We start from the raw sequence: 18910 nt of genomic DNA, 5'->3' as shown, positions 1-18910 counted from the left end.
GGCCTTGCTCAGGGGCAGACTAGGTCAGAAATTCAGCCCAGGCATTTCAGCCACACCAGCCCACATCACCGGTACTTACACACACAGGCAGTAATGCTACTGACAATGCCTTATAAATGGTTTATTACCTTTAAAATAAAGTGTTACCCTGTTTTCTTCTATTTAATTATATGTAGCCTAATATTTAAACACTTATCAAATCAAAGTTTATTTGTCACATGCGCCGAATACAACAGGTGTAGTAGACCTTACAGTGAAATGCTTACTTACAGGCTCTAACCAATAGTACAAAAAGGTATTAGGTGAACAATAGGTAAGTAAAGACATAAAAACAACAGTAAAAAGACAGTGAAAAAAACCAGTAGCGAGGCTATATACAGTAGCGAGGCTATAAAAGTAGCGAGGCTACATACAGACACCGTTTAGTCGGGCTGATTGAGGTAGTATGTACATGTAGATATGGTTAAAGTGACTATGCATATATGATGAACAGAGAGTTGCAGTAGCGTAAAAGAGGGGTTGGCGGGTAGTGGGTGGCGGGACACAATATAGGGTGGCGGGACACAATATAGCCCGGTTAGCTAATGTGCAGGGGCAGTGGTTGGTCGGGCCAATTGAGGTAGTATGTACATGAATGTAAAGTTAAAGTGACTATGCATATATGATAAACACAGAGTAGCAGCAGTGTAAAAGAGGGGTTGGGGGGGGGCACACAGTGCAAATAGTCTGGGTAGCCATTTGATTACCTGTTCAGGAGTCTTATGGCTTGGGGGTGAAAACAATTGAGAAGCCCTTTTGTCCTAGACTTGGCACTCTGTTACCGCTTGCCATGCGGTAGTAGAGAGAACAGTCTATGACTGGGGTGGCTGGGGTCTTTGACAATTTTTAGGGCCTTCCTCAGACACCGCCTGGTGTAGAGGTCCTGGATGGCAGGCAGCTTAGCCCCAGTGATGTACTGGGCCGTACACACTACCCTCTGTAGTGCCTTGCAGTCGGAGGCCGAGCAATTGTCGTACTAGGCAGTGATGCAATCAGTCAGGATGCTCTCGATGTTGCAGCTGTAGAACCTTCTGAGGATCTCAGGACTCATGCCAAATCTTTTTAGTTTCCTGAGGGGGAATTGGCTTTGTCGTGCCCTCTTCACGACTGTCTTGGTGTGTTTGGACCATTCTAGTTTGTTGTTGATGTGGACACCAAGGAACTTGAAGCTCTCAACCTGCTCCACTACAGCCCTGTCGATGAGAATTGTAATCAGTGGTGGGAAAAGTACCCAAACATCTTACTTGATAAAAAAAACTAAAGATACCTTAATAGAAAATGACTCCAAGAAAAATGAAAGTCACCCAGTAAAATACTATTTGAGTAAAAGTCTAAAAGTATTTGGGTTTTAAATATACTTAAGTATCAAAAGTAAATGTAATTGCTAAAATATACTTCAGTTTTAAAAGTATAAATAATTTCACATTCCTTATATTATGGAATGATTTTCTTGTCCTACTAAGCATTTGAAATGTAACAGGTACTTTTGGGTGTCAGGGAAAATGTATGGAGTAAAAAGTACATTATTTTCTTTAGGAATACAGTGGAGTAAAATGAAAAGTTGTCAAAAATATAAATAGTAAAGTACAGATACTTAAGTAGTTCTTTAAAGTATTTTTACTTAAGTACTTTCATCACTGATTGTAATACATGATGACTTGTGTTTAGTAAAAAGCACTGTATAGATGTCTAGTAGATACTATTGTCTTACCTATGTGTAATAAAAGCCAATCTAAAGACTTGTTAAGCTATATTGCAATGTTCCCCTGAATGCCACTTCCCTAATTAGCATATTCAGCCAAAATATTAGTCCTAACTGGCAGTAGTACGCTTCATGATCTGTGTCAGTGTGTGTGTGTGTCTTTCTCTGTTTTCTTCATTTCATCATCTATCATTTCTCACAGACACAGACACAGTACTCGGACCAGCAGAATCAGAACTTTTAGCAAATAAGTTGGTTAATTTCACACATTTAGCAGCGTCGGCCTCAAGAGAACCTTTTTGGTATCTCCAACTTTTTCGGCAACACTCAATTTTTGGGGGGGACTGAGCGAGTGACAATCAGAGCGGGTTTCACTCTCTTTGATGATATGCGTTTGACTTTGAATGTGAATTTGCACCACCTTATCTCAGCCAATCAGAATACTGGGGCAGGCGATCTTGGCGGGGGGCCGGCCGTTGCCAACTGGTCAGCCATGTACTTAATATAGATTATTGTGACAATAGAGAAATAGCACAAAAGTTGTTGTTTTTTAAACAGGCTCATGGGCCGCCCGCCGTGTCAATTATCCTTTTTTACATCTAATTTTTGGGGTACATTTTGACCAGCCCACCCTACTAAAAGATGGTCCAGCCATTCTAGCATTTGCCAGAATTGCCAGACAGCCAATCCGCCCATGGCCTTGCTTTAAAACTAGGCTACCACGGATTATGTTTGGAAGCAGATTAGTGTTTCCACATTTTGCAGATCATGTACAATACTTTGTCTCATATCCACTTAATCAAACTGGTGTTCTACCAATGCTCTGGATTCCCCGTTTAGCTAACACGCTAAACAGACTACACTTTATGTCTTGAGAATCATTAAAATACAATATATTTTCTGCCTAATCTCTACATGTTAAATTAGCCATTACCGTACCATCAAAATATTTGGGATTGGAGAACCACCCTGTCACTGGATAGCCCAAAGACTTTACAAGGACTGTACTGAACCACAATAACTACTGCACAATCTCGTCAAGGACAACTTTAGCATTTCAGCTAATGAGCAACTTTTCAACTGCTTACTTACTTCTTTTTAGCTATTTTGCAACTACTTAGCATGTTAACTAAACCTAATCCTAACCCTTGCCTAAACTTAACCCTTTTAGCTAACCCTTCCCCTAACCTTAACCCTTTAACCTAACTCCAAAACGTAACCCTAACCACTAGCCTAGCAAACGTTAACCAGGTAGCTAACGTTAGTCATCTAGCTAGAATTCCTAACACGTTTTGCAAATTCGTAACATATTGTCATCCAGGTTATGAGACAGCAGAGGGCTGCTGCTTCTGCTCTGAGCTCAGCCTCATCCCACTGTCTGAAAGAGCTCCACTGACCTGCTGCTCTGCGAAACAGCCTCTAGGGAGGAAGGTGCTCCCTAGCAGACTTGCCTGGGAGCGTCTACGTGTAAGGATCCCCGTGTCTCGTGTCACTGCACTGCCCCCCTCAAACAGCCCCACTCTCACCTCCCTCCCTCCTCATACACTTAGACATCTCAATCAGTGACAGTGCGGGAGACGGTCGTGATGGCTGATCTGTGAATGCAGCCAGATATGACTGATAAAACATGGAAGCTACAGCTCAGGTCACCTTGCTCAATCTGAGGAAGAAACATTTTACAAAAACACCCAAGGAATAGATAACTTTAACAATTTTATTTGTGAAAAACTACACTTAAAATGCATAAATAGACATTTCTATTTGAAGCAGAGGAAATTATAAGATAGCCAATAAGCGTAAAGTCGTGCACATGCCAGATAACATGTATTATTCAACATTGTATAAGCTAGTAGACAAGAAGCGGTGATCCTGTGAAATTCGCTCCATACATATCCACATTATGGAAGTAATGGCACCATCTCACAGGGTGACCAATGACACATCAGCTAGTAGTAAGAAAGGAAACAGAAAGCAAAAAAATTTATAAATATACTGACCCTACATACTTTTACTGAGCATTAACTTTAAAAGCATTGTACAAGACATTGTAATAGAGGAAAATGAAAAGAGCTTGTATAATACATTTAAATTGGAAATTCACGAGATTAATGTTATAGTCAGTAAACAAGCATTCTATATTTGGGTCTCTGACAAACAAAGCTAAAAAATGTAACCATCTTTACACAGTAAATTAAGGTTACTGGTCGCACACAAGAACATAACTGCTTGCGTGTAAAAGAAACAAAGAAAACTGTTCAGCTTCAATGCCATTATTCTCACGATGGCTCTTGCACAATTATAAATTATACATACAAGCAAAGTTTACAAAATGCCCATTTTTCAATAATTTAACATACAATTAATCAATTATATAATGTCACAGAAGTCAGTCAAGTGAATATGGTTGCGGGTAAGGCATGTGAAAGATAGCTTTTTAGGCCAATTTCTTCTAGATTGCATTACAAAGCAAAGAGTTAATATTCTCATTAAAAATGATTGATAACATAATTTTCTTTATATCTCAGCCAGACACCTCAATAATCCTGTTCACATTGCATTTTGCATATCTTCCCTCATTCAGTCTAGACTCCATATCTTTGCAAAAAATGTAAGTTTAAATACATATTACATATAATCATACGGCTGAACAGCAAAATGAAACTCATGGAGGAGTCTGAAGTTACAACGTATGCTTATTGGACAACAAACATTGCTTATTCACACTACACAAATATGATTATATTCTCTACAACTGAAAATAGACAGTAAAGCCTTTACCTCAACACTTGCCCTATAGACTCATGGTCATAGTAAATTAGAAGGGCATGCCCAACTTGCCTGACCTGCTTTAGAGGTCTGTAGGGAGAGATTAAACTGGCCTGCTCAGGCCAATTGGTTCTCTGCAGGGGCAGATACTATACTGAGGACAGTGGAGCGGAGCAGGGCAGAGGCTCAGATCACAGGGTTTTCCATGGCTCCAAAGCTTCTGGAAACACCGCAGAGTTCAATACAGCTCACTGCTTAATGACTGGTTCTCATTGCCTCTAGTCTAGTGTTCACTGAGCAACTAACTTGTGTTCTCCGAGTAGACACTTGTGATTGAAATAATGGTTAGGTGTTCAATATGGCTCAGAAAACATGTCAAGTTTTGCTGATCCTCAGGTTTATGAAAAAGTTGAGTTGTTAAAAAAGTGGAAAATAATTACACCATTAAAATGGATTATATTAGTCTTTATTTAAAATGTATTTCATTTCACACATTTTATAATTGCATCTCAAATTGTTATTCATTTGTCTATGTATCATGTCATTATGAAATTCCTTTGGTCCTTCAATAAATAAAACTAAGATATCATATACACATTTATTCTTTATACAATTTATTACAGTTAAGAGGAAATTGTTTGTCTATATTTGTCTAAAGGAGAATTAGAACCATTTAATTGGTTATTTAGGTAAGCTGTAACTGCTTTGAAAATTCAAAACAAAATGCAATATTCTATTATATCATCTACTTGCAATGTTTCTGCCTTCATTTGCCTACATATTGGAGTCTTAAATATATCTTATCAGAATAAGTCACTCAAATCAATTCTCAATCTGTCCAGGCATTTGCACAAAATGGACCGGAAAATTACAACTTTGTAAACAGAATTCGAAAAGAAGATTAGTAGGCTAAACGTTAGCTAGGACTTATTACAAGCTGAAGTCCCTTAGCGTCAGCTGGATATTATAAACGGTACAGGGAATCACTATATTACAGTTCAAACTCTGGTCTTAACAGGTGGATCTAAACTTTACCTTTCCTTCAGTCATTACAGAAATAAACCTGTCTCAAAGCAGAGGGTACCAATCAATCCCTCAAATGGCTAACCAATATTGAAGCGACGGAATGCAAAAAACATCAACAACTTTAGTGTTTTTCACAATAGCCTACACTATGCAGTTAAGGACAGGAGACACTGACTGTATAAAGATCAATTCTATATCAAACTAAATCATAGACAAAGAAAGCTAGAAGAAAAGGTTTGGGTGTGTTGAGTTTACATCGTAGGATTTTCAAATCAAACAGGTTACCTTTTTATGTTGCACATTGACCTCTACATATCAACCTGAAAGACCAGACAACACAGAGGTCCACACTCTCACTGTAGGAGAGAGATAGTGTGAGAAAGAGTGGACGAGAGAAAGAGCGAGAGAATTTCCGGGTTATTAGTACTTTGTTGTATTGTGTGAACAACAGTCCCACGTTGGAAACTGTTTCACAGTCTGTCTCTATCTAGCACCATTGTGTGGGTGTATCAAGCCTTGTCCTATCCTACCAGTACAACCATCAAAACTAGTGTCAAAGTGAGCGATAGGTAGCACTACAAAGCGAAGCCTCAACAAAAGAAGTCTAAAAGTATACAGGTGAAACAAGTAATAAATAAGGGTAATAATATTTCAGAGTTGTTAAAATGGTGGTTATTGTGCAGATAATTTCTTTATACAAAAACAAAAATGTTGAATCAGCCGCACATCCACATACAGATATAAAACAATACATTATTCCTGTCAGCCCCACTCTCCCGCATGGGCCATGCACAACGTGTACCCATGGTTAGACGTTAACCATCAGGCACACGCTGGGGCTGCTCCAATCAGCGAGCTCTCTCAGCATCCAGGGATGGTGATGGAATGGAGGTGGATGCAGGGGGTAGGGCAGCAGTAGGAAGGTGAAATATCTCCCCCTAAGGGATCCCATCCACAGAGTCCTCTCAGAGCACCTGGACTGGAGGGCTCAGAAGGACTCATCGTGCCCCACAGAAAGCTCTCCTTTGGGAGTGGAGGTGCGAGTCGAGCTCTTGTCCATGCTCTCGGAGCCGGAACTCTGATGCTGCTGCTCAGAGCCTGCGCTGGATGTCACGGTGGACGAGGATGTGGAGGAGGAGCGGGTCTTCTCCTTAAAGTCTGTTATGATGACCGTCACGTTCCCCACCGTTATCGCTAGCTGCTGGGCAGTGCTCCGGTCAATATTCTTCAGTTTGGGCCTAGTCAGCAGGGGGAAACACAGGGTTAGAATTACATTGATAAAACTGCCTTACTAAGATACAACCATAGACGTGGCCAGCCCAGTGTGAGTGATTAGACCCAACTGCTCATTCCAACAACAACGTGAGCAATAACAAGATCAACCAGAAGTAAGAGGCAGAAAGTGAGAGTGGGTGTAGAACATACAAATATAATTTATGAATAACTAGATTTTTTCCAAAATTGGCATTTAAGAATAGCTTGTACGAGTGGCAATTTAAATGCCATGACAGATTTTCACAATGTCCAACGGCAAGATACTTCTCTCTGCTACTAGTACTGAGAGTATGACCCACCTGGAGATGTGAGAGTTGTTGGTCTTGGTTGTTGACTTTCCAGATTGTACACTGTGTTTATCACTAGGTGGACTCTGGTGAATGTCTGTCTTGGGTCTGCACAGGCAAGCACAGGAGTTACATTAGTAAAGTTCATGTCTATAGAGAGATGATGCTTAAACAAACACTGACTCTGTACAGACATGTTATTTCTTTAACTACACACTGACCTGATCTTTTTGATGTTGGGTTTCTTGGTGATGGGCCTGGCTAGGCTGATCTCTTTGATGTTGGGTTTCTTGGTGATGGGCCTGGCTAGGCTGATCTCCTTGAGGCTGTGTTTCTTGGTGATGGGCCTGGTTGGGCTGATCTCCTTGAGGCTGTGTTTCTTGGTGATGGGCCTGGTTGGGCTGATCTCCTTGAGGCTGTGTTTCTTGGTGATGGGCCTGGTTGGGCTGATCTCCTTGAGGCTGTGTTTCTTGGTGATGGGCCTGGTTGGGCTGATCTCCTTGAGGCTGGGTTTCTTGGTGATGGGCCTGGTTGGGCTGATCTCCTTGAGGTTGGGTTTCTTGGTGATGGGCCTGGTTGGGCTGATCTCTTTCTCCTCTTTCACTTTCTCCTCCTCTTTCTCTTCCTCTGCTTTCACCTCTTTCACTTTCTCTGATTTGTCATTGTCCGGTGTCTCCTTCCTGCCCTTATCCAGGGGAGGTTCTCCTTCATCTGGCCTCACTCTCTCCGGACGCACTCCCTCATGGTGCTCCCCCTCCCCATCCACCAGATCCCCGTCTGGGTCGTGCTCCCTCTCAGGCCTCTCCTTCCTCTCCTTCTTGGGTGGGGGAGGCGTGGCGTACTGCTGAGCCACCTGCTGGGCCACCAGCTGTGAGTTGATCCTGGGTTTCCTGTAGAAAACAGGGAACAAACAGGGATTAGCAGGCAGCAGCGTCTCTAGGCTGGGCTCACTCAGGGCCAGGGCTGACATGACGACAGCCCCTGACTGACCACATAGCAACACACACACACACAGCATCATCTTATAAGGAGTTGGTGGATTGAGCCACAGGCTGGCTGGCTGGCTGTAAGTGACAGCTCTTGGTCGGCTGGTCTGGTTGAAGGGTAATCTCATTAGCTCAGTGCTGTAATAAAATGAATGTGGGGGATCACAAGGTGGGACATTTGCAGCCCGTCATTTACGTCCTCTAATCTGATTACTGCAGCGTTGGCCCCATTTGTTAGACTGGGATCCACAGGGACGTGCAGCCGCTCACTCAAGCTGACTAGCTGGTGCACCAACCAGAGCAAGCAGAATGAAGTCACTGTTGCTCTCTGTGGTCTCTCTCACACACACACCTATCCTATTCTTTTTGAGCCAAACCATTCACATTCAGCAGGCAAATGCGTCGTAAATCAGAGGGAGACAATTAGTGTCTCCGTGGATGAATACAAAGCTCTAGGATGAAAGGCTCAGTGGAAGCTCATCACTCTTCCACCTGAGAGGTTACAACGGGTGTTTCATGAAAAACAGTTTATTCTCCTAAAACACGAGTCAACTGTAAGGACAGCATATTTTAAGTCCCTACTTAAAATCAGAGCAGGGTCTCAGGGGGCAGAGACAGAAGACCAGAGAGCGACAGACACAGGCTCAAAGACCTGACTCTCGACAGGCCAGAGAATCACAGCTCCGTGAGAAATACCAGCGTAAACCAGACACGTACGCACCGACCCACCCACCCCAGAATGGTGCATGGTTTGCCAGTTACTCGGGAGGCACATCCACCCATGGCAAAGATGGTATAGCCTCCCCCATCGCATCTACTGCATTGGCAGGAAGTCCTCTTTATTGCCTAGCTGTTGTCATGATTAAAGGAACTCTGCAGGTCTGAGGACAGATGGGGACTTCCATAATTTCTGATGCTCCTCTCTAAGCCTCAGACTGAACTGATAAACAAGCTCTGTCTGGCTCATAGAAAATTTTGCCTACCTGTTGACTGCAATACAGATGAGGTACTGACTGAGGCTCTCTCTGTCTTATCTTTAAATTAGGTCAGTACCTAGTCACAGAAAAACACAGCCATTTTTCCAGCCAAAGAGAGGAGTCACAAAAAGCAGAAAGAGATTAAATTAATCACTAACCTTTGATGATCTTCATCAGATGACACTCATAGGGCTTCATGTTACACAATACATGTATGTTTTGTTCGATAAAGTTCATATTTATATCCAAAAATCTTAGTTTACATTGGTGCGTTATGTTCAGTAATGTTTTGCCTCCAAAACATCCGGGGATTTTGCAGAGACACATCAATTTACAGAAATACTCATAATAAACATTGATAAGATACAAGTATTATACATGGGACTTTAGATAATGCAACCGCTGTGTCAGATTTTTTTTAAACTTACGGAAAAAGCACACCATGCTATAACTTCTTATGGCTGCAGGGGCAGTATTGAGTAGCTTGGATGAAAAGTGCCCAAAGTAAACGGCCTGCTACTCAGTCCCAGTTACTAATATATGCATATTATTATTAGTATTGGATAGAAAACACTCTGAAGTTTCTAAAACTGTTTGAATTATGTCTGTGAGTATAACAGAACTCATATGGCAGGCAAAAACCTGAGAAAAAAATCCAAACAGGAAGTGGAAATTCTGAGACTGGTCGAGTTTCAACCAAGATCCCATTGAAATCACAGCGAGATATGAATGAGTTCACTTCCTACGGCTTCCACTAGATGTCAACAATCTGTAGAACTTTGTCTGATCACTCTACTGTGAAGGGGGGCCGAAGGAGACAGGAATGAGTCACCACTGCCATGAGGTGAACATTCTTTCACCATGCGCCTTCACATAAGAGGCAGCTCCGTTCCATCGCTCATCTGAAGTCAATGTAATTCTCTGGTTGGAACATTATTCAAGATTTATTTGAACAACATTCTAAAGATTGATTCAATACATCGTTTGACATGTTTCTACTGACTGTTACTGAACTTTTGGACATTTTGTCACGTTTTAGTGTACGCGCTTTGTGACTTTGGAATTGTTTACCAAACGCGCTAACTGGACATAAATAACGGACATTATCGGGGGGAAAATCAAGCATTTATTGTGAACCTGGGATTCCTGGGAGTGCATTCTGATGAAGATCATCAAAGGTAAGGGAATATTTATCATGTCATTTCTGGTTTCTGTTGGCTAATTTGACTCTTGTTCTGACCTCCGTCTCAGATTATTGCATGGTTTGCTTTTTCCATAAAATGTTTTTATTTTTTTTATCTGACACAGCGGTTGCATTAAGGAGAGGTATATCTATATTTCCATGTGTATAACTTGTATTATCATCTACATTTATGATGAGTATTTCTGTTGAAACGATGTGGCTACGCAAAATCACTTGATGTTTTTGGAATTAGTGAATGTAACGCGCCAATGTAAACTCAGATTTTTTTATATAAATATGAACTTTATCAAACAAAACATGCATGTATTGTGTAACATGAAGTCCTATGAGTGTCATCTGATGAAGATCATCAAAGGTTAGTGATTCATTTTATCTCTATTTTGGCTTTTTGTGACTGCTATCTTTGGCTGGGAAAATGGCTGTGCTTATTGTGGTTTGGTGTGACCTAACATAATCGTTTGTGGTGCTTTCGCTGAAAAGCATATTTGAAATCAGACACTTTGGTGGGATTAACCTCTCTGGGGTAGGTGGGACGCAATCGTCCCACCTGGCCAATAGCCAGGGAAAATACAGAGCGCCATATTCAAATAAAATGATATAAAAATCAAACTTCAATTAAATCACACATGTAAGATACCAAATTAAAGCTACTCTTGTTGTGAATCCAGCCTACATGTCAGATTTCAAAAAGGCTTTTCGCTGAAAGCATAAGATGCTATTATCTGATGATAGCACAACAGTAAACAAAGAGAGTAGCATATTTCAACACTGCAGGCACGACACAAAACGCAGAAATAAAAATATAATTCATGCCTTACCTTTGACAAAATTATTTTGTTGGCACTCCAATATGTCCCATAAACATCACAAATGGTCCTTTTGTTTGATTAATTCCGTCGATATATATCCAAAATTTCAATTTATTTGGCGCGTTTCATCCAGAAAAACACAGCTTCCAACTTGCGCAACGTCACTACAAAATATATCAAAAGTTACATGTAAACTTTACCAAAACATTTCAAACTACTTTTGTAATACAACGTTAGGTATTTTTAAACGTTTATAATCGATCAATTTGAAGACGGGATGATCTGTGTTCAATACAAAAAGAAAACAAACTGACGCAACTTTTTTGGTAATGTGCCTCTCTCAAACAATTTACTTCAAGTGACCCTCCTTTACGATGGCCGTACTTCTTCATTACACAAAGGAATAACCTCAACCAATTTCCAAAGACTGGTGACATCCAGTGGAAGCGGTAGGAACTGCAAACAAGTCCCTTGGAAATCTGGTGTCCCAATGAAAACTCATTGAAAGACAGTGACCTCAAAAAAATACAAATTCTGAATGGTTTGTCCTCTGGGTTTTGCCTGCTACATAAGTTCTGTTATGCTCACAGACATGATTCAAACAGTTTTAGAAACTTCAGAGTGTTTTCTATCCAAATCTACTAATAATATGCATATCTTATATTCTGGGGATGAGTAGAAGGAAGTTGAAATTGGGCACGCTATTTATCCAAAAGTGAAAATGCTGCACCCTACCCCGAAGAAGTTAACAAGATTACCTTTAAAATGGTATAAGAAACATGTATGTCTGAGGAATTTTAATTATGAGATTTCTGTTGTTTTGCATTTGGCGCCCTGCACTTTCACTGGCTGTTGTCATATCATCCCGTTACCGGGATTGCAGCCATAAGAAGATAATTATGGCTGGGGGCAGTATTGAGTAGCTTGGATGAATAAGGTTCCCAGAGTAAACTGCCTGCTACTCAGCCCCAGTTGCTAATATATGCATATTATTGGCATATTTGGATAGAAAACCCTCTGAAGTTTCTAAAACTGTTTGAATGATGTCTGTGAGTATAACAGAACTCATATGGCAGGCAAAAACCTGAGAAAAAATCCAACCAGGAAGTGGGAAATCTGAGGTTTGTAGGTTTGCCTATCCAATATACAGTGGGATATTGGTCATATTGCACTTCCTAAGGCTTCCACTAGATGTCAACAGTCTTTAGAACCTTGTTTGATGCTTCTACTGTGAAGGAGGGGGAATGAGGGCTCTGAGTCATGGGTCTGGCAGAGTGCCATGAGCTGACCACGCGCGTTCACGTGAGAGTTAGACCTGCGTACCGTCGCATTTCTACAGACAAAGGAATTCTCCGGTTGGAACATTATTGAAGATTTATGTTAAAAACATCCTAAAAATTGATTCTATACTTCATTTGACATGTTTCTACGAACTGTAATATGACTTTTCGTCTGAACTTTCGCATGGACTTGCCCGCGCGTCGTGAGTTTGGATTGTGTACTGAATGCGCGAACAAAAAGGAGTTATTTGGACATAAATGATGGACTTTATGGAACAAATCAAACATTTATTGTGGAACTGGGATTCCTGGGAGTGCATTCTGATGAAGATCATCAAAGGTAAGTGAATATTTATAATGCTATTCTGACTTCTGTTGACTCCGCAACATGGCGGATATCTGTATGGCTTGTTTGGGCTCTGAGCGCTGTACTCAGATTAAGTGGATCAGGTTCAGGGGCGGCAGGTAGCCTAGTGGTTAGAGCATTGGGCCAGTAACCGAAAGGTTGCTAGATCGAATCCCCAAGCTGACAAAGTAAAAATCTGTCCTTCTGCCCCTAACCCACTGTTCCTAGGCCGTCATTGTAAATAAGAATTTGTTCTTAACCGACTTGCCTAGTTTAAGGTTCAATTTAAAAAAGTAAAACATGAGCAGAAACTTGATAACTGAGTGAGGCTGTTCCAGCTGGCGCTGGCCAAGACATATTTTAGACAACATGGCCCTCAGGTTTGAGATGGTTCATTTTCTGTCTAATTTGGTTGGGTACATTGTTAATGATGCATGGCTGAAGAGGTCTGTCTGTGGAGAGGAGAGTGGTTTTCACAAGGCTGCTGGAGTGGTTTAACTCAGAGTTCGCACGTCCCAGATATCATCTCACATCTCTCTCCACCTCTCTAATTCCCAGTGCTCCCACCATATCCCCACAAACTGTCTATCCCCGTTCTGCAACAGACAGAGAACCCACCCTCTATCCCTCATGGGGGACCAGCCAATAAAAAGGCTATCAATCGCTTATGGCGTCATGACGTAGCGCACCGACACGCTCCAATCAACAGGTAGACGGTGATGAATGCTGATGAGCAGGGCCCAGTGGCACCACCCACCACAGCTGCAACGGCTCTGGAACTACAACATGTAGCTAGCCTACTCACTCCACATGCAGAGTCAATGCATGTCACACTCCAGAGAAGAGGGGGACCCCCCCCCCGAGGAGCCTCGCTTGTACTGTCTGACTAGCACAGGTCACTTTGCAACACGCACTCAAACACACAAAACAATGTGTCTAACTAACTGCAGTACTAACCCCATGAAGTGTCACTGATCAATCACAGGATTTGGCAGGATGCATGCAGCCCAAACACTCGTAAACATGTTCTCAGGTTCCCGTGTCCGACGGGCTCAGAAATCATTTCCTGTGGCAGGCTAAGCTGTTAGCAGAGAGCTGGAGGTAGAAAGTGAGTGTGATTGATTGATAATCTCACGCCTCCTCAGCCCGTCACCCCAGTCCCAGACCCAGAGATTTGTGTCAGAGGCAGCAGCAGAGCTCAGCTCAGAGAGAGGCAGTAGAAACAGCCCCAATAGTTAAGCTATGATTTAGTGCCAGCTGTAACTCAGCCATGGAGTTGTTGCTGGCATGATAGGAGCGCTGCTCCCAGTTGGCCTGCCACGTGGTGCTGTTACTGTAGAGTATATTATTTATTTACCAGCTACGTCACCGCTGCTCTGAACACCACCACTCTGTGTCCCATTAACACTGCTTGCTGGCTCCAGATCATGGGCCGGCCACACTCACCTTGCCAACAGATTTAAATACGCACTCCAGCTATATTTACTCTTCCTGTTGAAAAACAATATCCCACGTATAAATAAATCTACAGACAAATGTTTTTTTTAAACAAGTTGAAACTTCATGGTGTAGGCCATTCAAGGATTTGGTCTGATGGTTCCCTCTGATGTCAGCCTCCCCCCTTGCTTGCGGGAACAATAGAGCACAAAAGAGATAATATGACACAAGTGGGGGGTTTATGAGGACACCTTGAGCACCTATTAAGATGTGCCTATGTTAAGTAAAACAGGTGATAAATGAGGTGAAAAGGAGACTGGAGTGTGACTAATACATTTAAATATGCAGGACATCATAGCCAAGGAGTCTGTACCAAGCCACTTCTCACTGAGAAACACCAGATACGCCTCCATTTTCACACCTCCATAGATAATGATTGACATCGTCTCCTCTCTGACTGACACTTAAATTCTTCTTGATACATGGGTGTGGAGTCTAACACAACACTAAATCCAGGCAGACTGAGAACTATGGTTACACTGCCAGCCACACCCACTATATTGTCCCAATCATAAGAGTTCTGGACTTCCCAAGAACTAGTACTGCATGTCAATATTAGCCTCCTACCTAAAGAGCACAGAGAGAGTGGAAGATAGAGATAAATAATATACGGTTGAACAGTGTGGCAGATTGACAGAAACAGATGACCACAGGAAAGCCCTCATTAAAACGGCTCTTTATTTCGAGTGCTGCGTGTAGGACAGGCAATAACTCCCAGCCAGCAACAGACCAGGAGCATGCAGCAATGGCAGCTCAAAGAGGGAGGAGACAGACAAAAATGTTTCCTCTACCAAGGACAGCCAACTGCAGTCATAAGACATCAGAATCGAAAACTACTAATTTTCTTATTTAATGTCAGGCTATGTAATAGCCTTTTTCTTAGTCAAGAGTGCTCCATCTGCAAGTTGAATTCTCTTGGTAAAAAAAGTCGCATTTCCTTCCTCGGTGTAGACCTAATCATGACTGGATTGTCTACTGTCACAGCCACATTGTGCGCAGGCTTCAGATTCAACATGGTGTGATCCATTGGGCTTCTGTTTGATCAGAACACTTCCCTACACCATGGTAACAGAGCATCAACATCTTGTTCCGCACCAACGTTTACAAGCTGCTGCAGTCGGTGTCAAAAATGTGTATCATGCCTTGATCACTATGAATAAATAACTCCTCAGCACAGAGATGGACTGGTGGAGCGGAGAGGCAAAGCTGGCTGTTCTGTAATACGTTAAACAAGCTGTGGGACCCAGCTCCCATAAGCCGGTCTATGAACTGCTTAGTGGGGTGGAGCCTGTTGGCTCCAGCCGGTGGTGAATACAGTACAGTACTATACTGTGTACGAGCCTGCAGAGAGCACCTGGAGTGGAGAGAAGCTCCCGGCTGCAGCACTGCCTGCCTGCTAGAGCCAAGGACATTAAACATTAATCCATCCCCTCAAGACACAGGATAGTGCTCCCCCCCAAGGGGGATGCCTCCGCGTGTCCCCCATGCCCCAGGTACTCAGTGAACAAAGTGGGCCCCAGCAGAAACCCCTCCACTACCACAGTCCTCCGTTATGTTCCCTCAGAGAAGAGCACAACACAAGGCATCTGAGCGTGACATTTTAGTTCCCACGGTGATGTGGGGAGACAACACTATTCGGGACAGCTGACGAGGGGGGGGGGGTCCATAAATATCATTTACTTTAGGAAAAAAATTATGCAATTTTTCAATGAAGAACGCATTCATGTGTCTAACCTCCCACTGATAGACATTCCCTCCCATGTCTGACCTTCAGGCTACAAACTGCCTCTCATCAGGGTGATTGACAGCCAGTCATGAAAGCACTAAGCATGTATGAGCTCCCTTCATCAGCGGCTCCATAGCGCATTCCTGTTTATCACTCTCTCTCCCCCTCTGTGGTATCATTCTCTCTCCTTCTCTTTACCTCCATGGTATCACCCACTTCCTCTTCAATCCCATTTTTCTATATGCATCCATTTCTTCCCTGCTATACCTTTTCGGTGCGGTTTCTCTCACTGCGTTTCACTCTTCCGTCCATTGTTATTCCTCATTCGGTTGCTCTCACCCTGCAGAATCTCTCCTCTGTGTTTGTCTCTGTCTGCCAGAGTCTGCTGGACCCAGTAACCCTGCTGCTGCCGTCCTTGGTTGGCCTGATTCAAATTAGTTCAACAAGTTATCAAGCAACACTGCTCAGGAATATCTTAGTGTTTCATGTAGTAGACTAAACAACGGGACCAAAACAAAAACAATGCATGCAATTACAGAAACCTAACAGTGCTTAATGCTAGTCAAACACTACAAATTCGCTTTCATGGAAATAACACTGCTCTAGTCTCCTAGTGACTAATTATTCTACACACAGATTGACATGTGACCTATTCAATGTCAATCTTGCCTGAATAAACACAATCCAATATATTTCCTAGATGACACTACTCCTGAGCTGTTCCTCTCCCCTGTCTCGTGTTAAGTGACTGACACCCACAGAGTTGTGATCCAGAGAGATAGTTGTGGTGGTAAGAAGCATGTGTGAGGGCCTGCCCAGCGCTTCCCTTCCTGGGTAATGATGTGCTCCATTCTGTCATCCCCCAGGACTCTTGGCTGAGTGAACACATCCCCCCTACCCACCCCCACCCATCAGAACTCACCCCCCTCCTTCCCTTCCTACAGCCTGGACACACACACTCACTCTCTTAATGTATACAGTGCATTCGGAAAGTATTCAGACATCTTGACCTTTTCCACATTTTGTTACGTTACATCCTTATTCTACAATTTATTAAATTAATAGTTTTTTCTCATCAATCCACACACAATAGCCCATAATGACAAAGCAAAAACAGGTTTAGACAATTTTGCAAATGTATTAAAAAATAAAAATGACATTTACATAAGTATTGAGACCATTTACTTAGTACTTTGTTGAAGCAACTTTGCCAGTGATTACAGCCTCGAGTCTTCTTGGGTAGCACGCTACAAAGCTTGGCACACCTATATTTGGGGAGTTTCTCCCATTCTTCTCTGCAGATCCTCTCAAGCTCTGTCAGGTTGGATGGGGAGTGTTGCTGCATAGCTATGGTCAGGTCTCTGCAGAAATGTTTGATCGGGTTAAAGTCCGGGCTCTGTCTGGGCCACTCAAGGAAACTTCTGAGACGTGCCCCGATGCCACTCCTGCGTTGTCTTGGCTGTGTGGTTAGGGTCAGTGTCTTTCAGCAACTCCAAGTGTGCTGTCATGTGCCTTTTACTGAGGAGTGGCTTCTGTCTGGCCACTACCATAAAGGTCTGATTGGTGGAGTGCTGGAAGGTTCTCCCATCTCCACAGAGGAACTCTGTCAGAGTGACCATCGGGTTCTTGGTCAAATCCCCGACCAAGACCCTTCTCCCCCCATTGAGGAGTATGGCTTGGCAGAAGAGTCTAGGAAGAGTCTTGGTGGTTCCAAACTTCTTCAATTTAAGAATGGAGGCCACTGTGTTCTTGGGTACCTTCAATGCTGCAGAAATGTTTCGATCTCATGGCTTGGTTTTTGCTCTGACATGCACTGTTAACTGTTGAACATTATATAGACAGGTGTGTGCGCCTTAGCTCAATTTCAAGTCTCATAGCAAAGGGTCTGAATACATACGTAAATAAGATATGTTTTTATTTTAGAATAAGGTTGTAACTTAACAAATTGTGGAAAAAGTCAAAGGGTCCAAATACTTTCCGAATGCACTGTATAGCCAGTGCATCCCATAGGGCGGCGCGCAATTGGCCAAGAGTCGTTCGGATTTGGCCGGTGTAGGCCGTCATTATAAATAAGAATTTGTTCTTAACTGACTTGCCTAGTTAAATAAAGGTTAAATAAATAGCCAACTTATTGTCAGACATTGTGTATTAACCTGTCTAGCCCCGGGGTTCCGCTAGCGGAACGCGGAGCGCGAAATTCAAAAAATATTTTTGAGAAATATTTAACTTTCACACATTAACAAGTCAGCAAATGAAAGATAAACATCTTGTGAATCCAGTCAACATGTCCGATTTTTTAAATGTTTTACAGCGAAAACACCACGTATATTTATGTTAGCTCACCACCAAATACAAAAAAGCACAGACATTTTTCACAGCACAGGTAGCATGCACAAAACCAACCAAACTAACCAAGAACCAACCAAACTAACCAAGAAACAACTTCATCAGATGACAGTCTTATAACATGTTACACAATAAATCTATGTTTTGTTCGAAAAATGTGCATATTTGAAGTATAAATCAGTTTTACATTGCAGCTACCATCACAGCTACCATCAAAAATAGCACCGAAGCAGCCAGAGTAATTACAGACACCAACGTGAAATACCTAAATACTCATCATAAAACATTTCTGAAAAATACATGGTGTACAGCAAATTAAAGACAAACATCTTGTGAATCCAGCCAATATTTCCGATTTTTTAAGTGTTTTACAGCGAAAACACAATATAGCATTATATTAGCTTACTACAATAGCCTACCACACAACCGCATTCATTCATTCAAGGCACGTTAGCGATAGCAATAGGCACGTTAGCGATGGCGAATAAACCAGCAAAATATATTAATTTTTTCACTAACCTTCATAAACTTCATCAGATGACAGTCCTATAACATCATATTACACAATACATGTATGGTTTGTTCGAAAATGTGCATATTTAGAGCTGAAATCCGTGGTTATACATTCTGAAAACTTAGCATCT

The 18910-nt window shown here is 42.2% G+C and overlaps 1 protein-coding gene across 1 annotated transcript in view; it reads right to left on the bottom strand.

Moving 5' to 3' along the window:
* Positions 1-3518: 3518 nt before the first annotated feature.
* The window catches only part of LOC120060071 (RING1 and YY1-binding protein B-like), a 29759-nt gene continuing 14367 nt past the window's right edge, over positions 3519-18910 (bottom strand). Inside the window, exons 3-5 of the mRNA XM_039009138.1 lie at positions 7317-7985; positions 7108-7203; positions 3519-6771 (exon numbers count right to left, since the gene is read on the bottom strand). Coding sequence (XP_038865066.1) covers positions 6522-6771; positions 7108-7203; positions 7317-7985 — 1015 coding nt within the window. The 3' untranslated portion in view covers positions 3519-6521. The remainder of the gene's footprint in view (positions 6772-7107; positions 7204-7316; positions 7986-18910) is intronic.

The sequence above is a fragment of the Salvelinus namaycush genome, chromosome 2 (genome assembly GCF_016432855.1).
Source record: "Salvelinus namaycush isolate Seneca chromosome 2, SaNama_1.0, whole genome shotgun sequence".
NCBI lineage: Eukaryota > Metazoa > Chordata > Actinopteri > Salmoniformes > Salmonidae > Salvelinus > Salvelinus namaycush.
Note: the sequence above shows the minus strand (reverse complement) of the source record. Positions and strands in the feature narration are given on the sequence as shown.